This window comes from Oenanthe melanoleuca, chromosome 2 (assembly GCF_029582105.1).
Source record: "Oenanthe melanoleuca isolate GR-GAL-2019-014 chromosome 2, OMel1.0, whole genome shotgun sequence".
NCBI classification, from domain to species: Eukaryota; Metazoa; Chordata; class Aves; order Passeriformes; family Muscicapidae; genus Oenanthe; species Oenanthe melanoleuca.
In genome coordinates this window covers 17,728,591-17,739,111 of record NC_079335.1, presented here as the reverse complement: position 1 = coordinate 17,739,111, position 10,521 = coordinate 17,728,591, and the positions used below count along the sequence as shown (strand labels likewise).

General features: G+C 45.2%; 1 protein-coding gene across 5 annotated transcripts; it reads right to left on the bottom strand.

Moving 5' to 3' along the window:
* Nucleotides 1–1,361: 1,361 nt before the first annotated feature.
* Nucleotides 1,362–4,495, bottom strand: TMEM74 (transmembrane protein 74). Of its 5 annotated transcripts, none has more exons than XM_056483839.1 (2): nt 4,390–4,495; nt 1,362–3,161 (listed from the first exon to the last, which is right to left on the bottom strand). In XM_056483839.1, exon 2 carries the CDS (start codon nt 3,001–3,003, stop codon nt 2,077–2,079), a length of 927 nt encoding a protein of 308 aa, XP_056339814.1. In that variant the 5' UTR covers nt 3,004–3,161; nt 4,390–4,495; the 3' UTR covers nt 1,362–2,076. The 5 variants fall into 5 exon arrangements, with proteins under 5 accessions (XP_056339814.1, XP_056339810.1, XP_056339813.1 ...); XM_056483835.1 differs by lacking the exon at nt 4,390–4,495 and adding an exon at nt 4,122–4,206; XM_056483838.1 differs by lacking the exon at nt 4,390–4,495 and adding an exon at nt 4,169–4,206.
* Between the last annotated feature and the right edge of the window lie 6,026 nt (nt 4,496–10,521).

Genomic DNA, 10,521 nt, shown 5'->3' with positions numbered 1-10,521 from the left:
ATTCAATCAGGAATCCCTGATGACACAGCCAGAAGGATGTAAGCTCTTCAAAGATGACTGTGGAGATGCAGGTCACTGCTGAGTTACTGCCTGTGAACATGCTGTGTATCATGACATAAACTCGGAGAATCATTTACTGGGCAGCAGCACCCTCTAATAAGGCAGCTCATTTAATTACACAGTAACACTGACCTGAAGCTGTGGCTGGAGCAGAGAACATGTGAAGCAGGATCTCTTTTGCAGAGCCAGCGTTAAAGCCTGAATACCACACTGTGGAATTTACTGACCAAAGGCATGAATCTGGAGCATTTCTGACATCCACTTGTAATTCTGCACTTAGTGCTGCCACATATTACTGGGTAAATGGAGTATAAAGCAAATCTCCTCACCCCTTCCCAAAAGAATTCTTCTCCTGTGTGTCGGGGAAATAAGTATAATTTTAAAAATAATGCATATTCCTGATATTTTAGAGTTAACTCACTACTGAGAAGGCTGTCATAGTGAAGCACATGTTTCTTCTAAGACTGCAGTCAGAGACTGTACAGACAGAGCTCTTCACCCATGTTTGGCTCTGCCAGGAACACATACATATATAGCATACGTATACATATTAACAAGACATATATATATATATATGTATGTATGTATGTATATAAATATATATATATGTATGTATGTATGTATGTATGTATATAAATAAATATATATATATGTATTAACCATTGCTCAGTAAGAACTGACAGCGGTGCACTGAAGAATTTTTGTTGGTTTTCCCAGCACTGCAAGAACACATCAATGTACCCCAGAAACTGGCTGTTAATAAAGCAAATAGCATCAGTGGTATAGGTTTTTTGGCTACAATGCCACAAAACTGAGATTAATAGCAACATGTACTCTTGATCATCCCCTATGTTAAGTGAGTCTCATGTCAGCCAGTAAACTGCCTGATACTTAACCTCTGTATTTCCTGATGATTTATTCTTTACAAATAAATTGGGTTTTATTGAACAAGTCTCAGAGAGCTCCTTCCTGACCTTTCCTTGCTGGTTATGAGAAGGTTGACAGCCTAGTGATATAAAACTGAAGTTTCGAAAAGAACTAATAAGATGCAGACAGCCCCAGTATAAGCAAAGCCCTGCAGCTGAGCTTGAATTTCTTCTGGCATTTGTACTGAAGGAGAAGTATCCAGTTTTAGCATCCCCATGCTTTTTCAGTCTTTGGGTCTTTTGAGACTCCAAACAAAAGTTATGTTAGTACATGTTATGGCAGTTTTCATACAAAGACATCTGTCCACCAGGAACTAAACTTCTTTTATATGGGTCACTATAGCTATCAGAAGTTAATGACTATCAATCACTGCTAATCAGAACTGAAATGGAGCCACTGACCTCAAACTGAAAGAGCCTTTTGTCTCCTACCAGTACCATGAGCCATGTGGTTCCTGCCCTTTGCCTCTTATTTTATATTTTAAATAATCATCACTAATTGTACAATTGTTTGAAAATATGAGAGGTTTGTGGCCAGTCATGACCAAGTGGTGTTCTTTCTTTCCATAGCTGTCACTTAATTGAGGAGAAGGGTTAAATTGAAGAGATGTTTAAAATTAAAGAATAAAAAAGCATTAATGAAATACTACCCCTGCTATTTGATTATTGGTCCTGCTTCTTAACATTCTGTCAAGTAGACTGTTAATAATCCTGCAGGCTTCAAAAATTAATAGCTGCCAAAGTGTCAAGGTCATTCTTATTCTATACGGTAGTAATAAGAAAATTATATAGGCAAGAGACACCAGTGGAATGTTTTATATCAGGATAAACGAGTATCTGAAGAACCTACTTATCACAAATCTCTTTTTATTCAGTGGTTTTCATTATTTTATATAATTTGCATTTCATCTGGCACAGTTCCCCTTTACAACAAGTACTCATATATTGCAAACATTTGATTATAGAGCTTAAGATAACACCATTCTTGTCAGACAAATAAACTGCATCACCAGCTATCTTTAGCTGCATCTGCTTTCTTTAATGGAACATATTTTCCTGTAGAAATGCTGCCTTAAAAATCATGACCACACTAATTATCTATGGCAAGCACATCTTCCTCAACTAACGACAGCTCGAGCATATTATCATTTGCTCCAGACTTCATTCTAAAATTGAAAGATCCATAGAGCTTTGCAGACTCCTTGGAGGATGCAAACCTGCTCCTCCGGTACAGCTCCCCCTTCCACATGGACACCATGAGCAGGCTGGAGAGCACCACGCCCCCCAGGGTGAGGAGGCACAGCCCAGCGATAACGCAGCGGTCCAAGTGAGCACCGATCCTGGCGCTCTCATTCTCCAGCCTCTCCATCTCCCGGGCAGCCACGGTGCTGGGATCCACAGTCACGTCTCTGGGGACCACGTAGGAAATTATCACCAGCAAAATGCCACTGACCAGGAACAAAATGGCACTAATGAATCCATAGTCAACAGATTTCCCAGCTGCTGCCTCCGAGGCAGCATCGTCCTCCTCAGAGACCAAGGAAGGAGAATCGTGCGCCCATTCAGGTGGCAGCTCCCTGCAGGAATGCTGCCGCACAGGGGCATCCTGGCCACCTGTAGCAGTGGGGGGACTTCGTGCATGCTCCACATTTACATTCTCATCCACACAGGTGAACGATGTCTCGAGCTCCTGGGCACAGCAGCAGGGTTTCTTCTTCCCTCCATCCTCTTCCCTGGGCAAGCGCTCGGCCGGGTGGCAGGGCTGGGAGGGTGCAGGGTGCTCCTGGGGCGAGCTGCTCAGGGAGCAGGGCTGGGGTGCCGGGGGGGGCTCGGCCACAGAGCCCCTCTGCAGGGGCTTGCAGTGCCGTTCACAGTGCAGGGCTGCTCCGGGGTCCACCTCACCCCCCTCACACTGCTGCTGCTCGTAGCGATGGGAGGGCAGGCTCCAGCCAGCAGCAGTGCCCAGGGGCACCTGTCTGCTCTCCTCAGCCAGGTAGAGAAGCTCCATGCAAGCCATCGACCTCGTCCCCACGAACCTCACCGCCCGGGCCACGGCATGCTCCAGCAAATGCTGCTCCTGACCTGCAGAAGCCGCTTCACTGTACTGGCGCTGCTGTATCCCAGAAATCTTCTACTTTTTCACCAACGTTTTGTTAGGGACATGGCTTGTGTCAGCTGTTAAATGATTAAACAAATCCTCTCTGACATTCATTTCTTTTTAGTCTGCAAATGAAATAGCAGAGGGGGGAAAAAACAACAACAACAAAACCGAACCCGACAACCTCACGGTGATACATTAATAAACCAAAGGGAAGATAACGTAAATGTAATACATCAGCCTCCTCTCAACTGTTTGAGAGGAGAGAGCAAACACGATTGTTTTAACCACGCATTTAAAACTGCAATCCTCTTGGCAGATCCAAAAATCTATTAGGGAATCTAATCAACCTTTGACACCACTATCCAATTAAGACAGTAAGTATCCACAGACATGGGATAACCAGAAAAACTGTGTAAAATGTCAGAGAAAAGATATATCTGTTCTTTTAGAAGCATATAACTCCCATCCCCCCCTTCCAAATAAAGAATTTTACACTCAGATTCACAGACTAATTAGGAAGAAACACGCAAATCCCATGTAGCTCAGTAATCCAGGATCTGTATTCTCCGGTGGAAATCTGATAATCCTATGGGAAAAAGCAGTGCTTTCCTATGTAAGGTCTACCACTCCTCTAAGAGCTTTTTGGAATGAAACACCGATGACTCAAAGACGGATATTACTTCCCATCCGCAATTAATTCGTTTTACCCCTTTTTCGCGGTCCCCATACCCCCCGAGGCCGCCCGGTGTCGCGGGGCGAAGCCCGCAGCCCCACGAATGTGTTGCACGCGTAGGGAACACATGTGCGCCTACAGCACATACGTGATCGCTGCCAGCCGCTGCTCACTCACGCTCTTCCCGGGAGCAGCGATCCCCGCGGGCCGGGAGGAGCCGGACGCGCCCGCACCGAGTGCCCCGAGCGGCACCGGGCTGGGCAGACGCGCACGGGCACACGCGCATCCCCGCGGCGGCGGCGCGCCGCCTCCCGCCGCTGCTGCTCCTCCCGCCGCTCCTCCTCCTCCCGCGGGCTCTCACCTGCCCGGCACGGACACACGGACGGACACACGGACACGCTCACCGACCTCCCGCCCGCGCTGCTCCCGGCGCCCCCGCCCGGCCCGGCCCAGCCCAGCCCGGCTCCGCTCGGCACGCCGGGAGCTGTAGTCCGCGGGCAGCGGCTGCGCTGCGGCAGCGCCCGGAGCCGCGCCCGCCCGCGGGTCCGCTCACGGACAGTGCCCCGAGAGCGGCGTCCCTGCGGCTCGGTCATCACACGGAGCTGTTTTTCACAGTCATGGGAGCTCACCCCTTACTCCAGGGAAAGATAAAATCAGGTTCTCTAGTGATCCCAGAACTGCTGGAGCTGAAACGTCAAGGGACGTGCTCTCTGCACAAGACTTACTGGAAAATCTCAGGAGCTCACCCGTGTTGGCAGATTGTCCACGCACTTCCTCTGGCCAGCATAAATGACTATTAAAAAAAAGACTGTTGCCAAAAAATACATAATAAATGAATGACCATTTCATTTTCAGCATGAGCATTCTCTGAGTTTTCTTGCCAGTGCTTTTCCTTTGCTAGTGTTAAACTAGAATATGAAAATAAAGTATGGAGTAGTCTGAACTGGAGGTTTATCAGAGCTGAATACTGTGCTGCTGTTGTGAAAAGAGCAGGCTCTGGGGAGACAAAAAGTGTGCATGGGCAGAGGGATCTTTCTCGTGGAACTGAAATAAGGATGCATACAGGAATTAGAAGTGAGCAGCACCTTCCTGCATGGCTGTTGGGCAGGAAAGCAGAGGCTCAAGGTGAAAAGTGAGCTGGGAAGGAACCAGAAGAGAAGCACAGACTGAAGGAGTTGTCCCAACATCGGAGAACAAGGTGATTCTCTGGAAGGACTCTTTGCCAGTTCTGAAGCAGTGCATTAGGCAATCAAATCAGTTTTGAAGGCATATCCTGCTGAAACTCAAAACACCCAGCATAGGAGATTCAAATCCTTGTGGGAATAACTCCCATGAACGTCAAAATTACTAGCCAGGACATGGCAACAGTCAGGCACTCGCAGTGCCCCATCACACAGATTGCTCAGTGCTCTGGGCTGCTTTGGATATCATGTCAAAGCAGCTCCAGGCAGTGTTTCCATTAGCAAAGTGCAGTTTCAGTGCATTGAATAGTGTATTATTCACTCTTTGAAGAAAACTGTAAAGAAAATTATGGAGGTGGGAAAATGGTGCAGGCTGTCCTTGGAGCTTTTTAACAACAGAGCCCTCTTTGAGATAAATATAAAGGAGCAAGTAAAACCTAATAAAAGAAACAAAAAAGCCTATCTGTAAATTGTTCAAATAGTTTTAAGTAAAAGACAGAAACAAACTGTCTTTAAGTCTATTGTACATTTCCATTTGGGAGTTAGCAGGATAGGAACATACAGATGTTGGGCACTGACACTGCAAGCTGCACCTGCCCACATCTGATAGACAAATCTTAATTAAATGACTGACAGGAAGAAATGTGGTGCTCAGCCCTGGGAATGCAGAAGAATGTGAGCACCTTTCCTGGGCAGGCCCTGGGCCTACCAAGCCCTTGGGTGGGCATTGTCATTCTGACAGCTGATACAAAGGCAGGAAATTGCACACAACAAATGGCTGTGTTGTCATTCTTTCAAAACCCAGGAGCTACAGCACGTACTCTTGAGCACTTACTGGAGCCTTTGTTACTTGTTATTTAACCACACAAACGTCTTGCTGCTCTGCCACCCACTCTCCTGCACATTTTGTGCCAGTGTGTGTTGGGCAAGTATATTAATTTGTTGCTGATAATTGCAGTCCCACAAACTATGGAACAAACAAGGAACCACAACTCTGTCAAGCCAAGTGATGTCTATTCTTATGTGCCTTCCCATGTGGTGCTGTCTCCCCTTTGGCTAGTACAGTTCACTCTTAGAGTGAAATCACTGTTGAGTCACAATTCATACTACTGACATTTCATTTTCTTAACTTTGGATGCAATGAGTTAACAGCATTTTCTTGTAACAAATGTGATTGTTGCCAGTGCTCTGAGGTGTGGAGGTGGTGAAATGAATGCATAGCAACTCATACTCTGCAAACACAAGTACAGCTGGTGAAAAGATTAATCAAGTAAGGGCGAGAGTAAGAATATTTGTCACAGAAAAAAAAAGTGGCTGTATAGAGCTAAAAAACAGAGGGATGGACACACAATGGAACAGGAATAAAAGGCTGGAGTAGACTGTCAAGGGTGGATGAGCCTTGTTCTCTGCTGCAGCCTACCACATCATACAGCCCTTTCAGACACTGAGCAGGGCTATGGTAGCAACACAGTGATAATAGAGAATCTGACAGTGGGCTGATGAAGGTGTCTCAGTTGAGATACACACAATTAAATTTAAACCATGCTCTGGAGCATCCTGTAAGCTGTCTTCAAGTTGGCCCAGTTATAAATGAATATGTGAACTAGATGGATTTTTTTTCTTCTGTTCTCAGGAATCTATGGTCACCATAAAGCTGGAAGGAGGCTTGTGACGAACTGAAAATTGTTTCACATTTTCAGAAAAGTTTGCCCTTCCAACCAAACCTGAAGGCTTCAGAGAAACCAGGCAAAACTGGAACAAGTTCTCCAAATGGTGTATCCCATCATGGTCTGGTAGAGGATGGGTTTTGAGATATTCTACTTGCCATCACCAGCTCAGGGAATTTTCCAGCGTTATATGGCATCCTCAGTGAAGCATTCCCCCAAAGAGTTTATTCTTTTTTTTTTTTCTCCTTCTCTGTCTTATAACATATATACAGGGTTCTTCAATGATCTGATTTTCACACAACCTTCATTTCATTGCCTCACTCAGTCACAGGACCTCAGGTTTCTTTTTCAGGTAGTTCTTTTGCAAGTGTTGCAAGATTGCAGAGCTTCTAAAATAAAGTTGCACTCCAGCCAGTGCGGCTCAGAGAAGTCTAGAGAGAGCATTGCATAAACTTCCCATTTCCACTTGAATAGATCATACTGTTGAACAAAGTAAATTGGCTAGGGAGCCAGTAACATGGGGCTGCAGAAAAATTTAAAACCTATTAGAGAAATACATGGACCTGTGTACTGGTCTGTGAAAAATAAGAAAGGTAATAGAGGGGAATGAAGAGGCAAAGCTAAGTTTATATATAAAGTGCAAAAGAAAAAAGTGATACAATTCTTTTTTGCTTAGAGAACGTAAGTATTCTGAGGCTAGCAGACTAATATTTGGACAACTCACTATAATAATAAAAACCCAGCTTTTCTGTATGTTTAAGTTACATTACTGTCACAGATCTATTGATTTATAAAGCAAAAGTAGACAGGAAAGCAATTTAGTTCTGCTTTGGTTGATTCACTAATGCACATCCATTGTGCATTAATAAATGAAACAATAAGTAAATAATTTTACAAGAGATACAAGAAACCATAGATGTGGACACAATATTCCAGAATTGCCACAAGTAGGTTAAATCCTTGATAAAGCCCTGTGCTTCTCATGTCTGAACACGTGAAATCATGGTTTGGGTAAATAGAGCTCCTGAGGATGAACAAAATGAGTCAGTCTCGGTCTTAGAGCAAAGGATCACCTGGAGGAGCACAGGACCTGTTGACTCTTGGAACACACAGTAGTTGTAGCCCCACAAGGAGCTAGTGAAGGACAGGTAGGAATTACTGAGCTGTCAGGCTGAGCCTGCCCCCTGGCACAACACTTGTGGAGCCTTACTCACCAGGGGGGAAAGGGCCAGGGCTGGATGTCCCAGGGCTGCTGTTCCCACACCAGAGACTCAGACTGGTGACCTGACCAACCCCACTAGCACAGGTTTTACTGCTGATCCTGAGCAGCCTCCCTGCTTTCCCAGGAGCTCGTACTCAGCCATTTTTCCTTCTGAATCCCTGAGCAACTGAGCACCCCTGTGCCAACATCCTCAACTGTACCTTGATTGTTCTGGTGTCCTGCTGACTCTCAGCTCTTTCTCAGCAGACTGGGCTCAGGTTGCTGTTGCAATTATGTCGATACAGACTGGACTAGCATCACCACCAGTCCTTTGTTAACAACTTTTTATGCCTTCTTTTAATGGACTTTCTGACAACTCTGACTCCTTTCCCCACAGGCAGCTCCATGCAGCACTGACTCCTTCGCTCCTCTCTGCAAGTTTCCCTGTTCCTTCTGCATAACTGGCTAAACCCCAACCTGTCCCTTACCTGGCCACCTAACCCTGCCTGCCCCTCACACAACATCTTCTTACCTTATCTATCCTTTGCACCACATGTCCCTTCTTCCTCACAGCACAGCCAGCAGACTCCATCCCAAACTGCAGCAGATCTGGGTCTCAAGCCCTAACTTGAACTACAACTGTAATTTGTGGCCAGCTAACCCAGTCTTTGGAACACCCAAACTCTTTGGGTAGGCACAGATGTTTCCACTCCTCAGTAATCAGTACATCTGTAATTCATTCTGTATTATCCTTTCAACCTATCTTCCCACATATCTTTTCAGAGGTTGCACAGTGGGACGTGGCTGAGCTGGCCCTGCTGTGCCCAGAGCAGGCTGGCTGCTGGCTCCCAGGTTCCTGGGTACCACTGTGAGTGCCTAAGCTTTGGACACTGGGCTGGAGGAAACACCTCCTGCCTCCCTGAGCCTCTGGAACGCTGAGCACTGAGCCTGGACAGAGCCCAGGCAGCTCCTCCTTGCTGTGGGCCTGGGGTTGCCACATGTCCCTGCAGGTTTCTGCCCACTGATGGGGAAATACCAGCACTGTGCTGTCACCATGCTGTGAGAGCCAAAGTTGCCAATTATTTCCCACTGTGGTCATGCCTGAGCCATAAAGGACAAGATTCTCCATGGGTCACCCCACAAATTGAAAACCACAGCCCTGAACCCTCTGTGGCTGCTGAGTGCCAGCTGTCATGCACCTGACTGACTCCTATCATTGTCTTTTTCAGGTGTTTTCCTGGATGGTTCTTCTCTTCACTTTCCTGCACACCTGCATGGAAAGACAGAATCACCTCCAGTAATCATGCATTAGATCTGGGAGATGTGGTCCACTTGTTACTCAGTACAGACAAACCTAAAAATACTAATTATAGAATGAAGGAATTTAAAGAGAAAGTGAGATAATAGACTATCCTGGTGGGAAACCCAGCTGAAAATCAGAGGCTGCTTAGGAGAGAAATAAAGAAATCACCAAGGAGATTTTAAGCAAAGGATTTAAAGGACAGAGAATAGTGCAGAAATAAAAGAGGACTGCAGCATAATATGAGGAAATAATAACTTGACCCATAAAGTTGGAGGGGGGTTATTCTGAATCTGGAAACAAAAATTACTCTTAGCTGTTTGAGTACACATAAAACTATGGGTGAAAGAAGAAAGTGAAGGCTGCAGTTTCTGACAAGGCAAGGACACACAGTCTTCAGTAATATATATATTGCTGGTGACAGAATGAGGTTTTATAGAAATTATCAGGAATAGTACACAGGGATTCTATATTATCAGCATGAGTTAAAGAGTTTCTTCAACAGAAACATCAAAGATGTGTTCACATTAGAGAGGTAATGCTGATAATTTATGGAATTTACCCGTGTTAAAAAGACTAAGCATAAAAAAATAGTAAAGCCTTCTTCTCTTTGTAGTATTTTAGGTCCACATACTATAAAGTACATTAAAAAAATCTGAAATCAGTATTCCCATTTTAAAGGCAAAGAAGCTGAAACATGGGAAACTTGTGTAATTTGTTACCATCCAGGCAGCACAGAACCCCAGTCAATGCACCAAAATTAAGATGAAAGAATTGGGCCTTGAGCCTTGTTCCTCCTTCCACCTGTTTTGGCCAACAGCAAAGGGCAAGCAGTGACTTAGGAGGGAACTCAGTTCTTTTCTTCATGCCTAAGGGGGGAACCACTGGATGAGGGAAGAGAGGCATAGAACAATTTTAAGCTCATAAATCATAGCATCAGAGATATGCCAGGAAGTTGTATCAGTGGGGTTTTGAAGCAGAGCTAGGGTCCATGCAGATTGCTGGTGGTGGCATTTGTATCTACATTATCAGCCATAGCAGCCCATATTTGAGAGAGTTCAAGGCACAGCTCTCCTCCTTTTCCTCTCTTCCATAGTCTTTAAGCTGACTATCATGCTGAATATATGTGTGGAGGAAAGCCTTGCCCATGTGTCTAGTCCTAGCCCAATCACTACAGCATTTTTGCAATCGGCTTTAAACAGGCCACAATTTCTTACTGTCCTTTCTCATCTCCTGATAGTATTGAGGTTTCTTAGAACCGTGTCTGTAAGGAGTTGTAAAAAACCCTGGTGAAATACAACATGCTCAAACCTGGGGTAGATAAACAAAATGGGGAAAGTAGGACTAATCACAGTAATACAGGCTCTGGCAGATCTTCCAGACTCTTCCAAAGGGCAACATTTCTTCTACAA

What these genes read in the sequence shown, in the direction of transcription:
- TMEM74 (XM_056483839.1), bottom strand. Translation starts at nt 3,003, where the DNA reads ATGGCTTGCATGGAGCTTCTCTACCTGGCTGAGGAGAGCAGACAGGTG.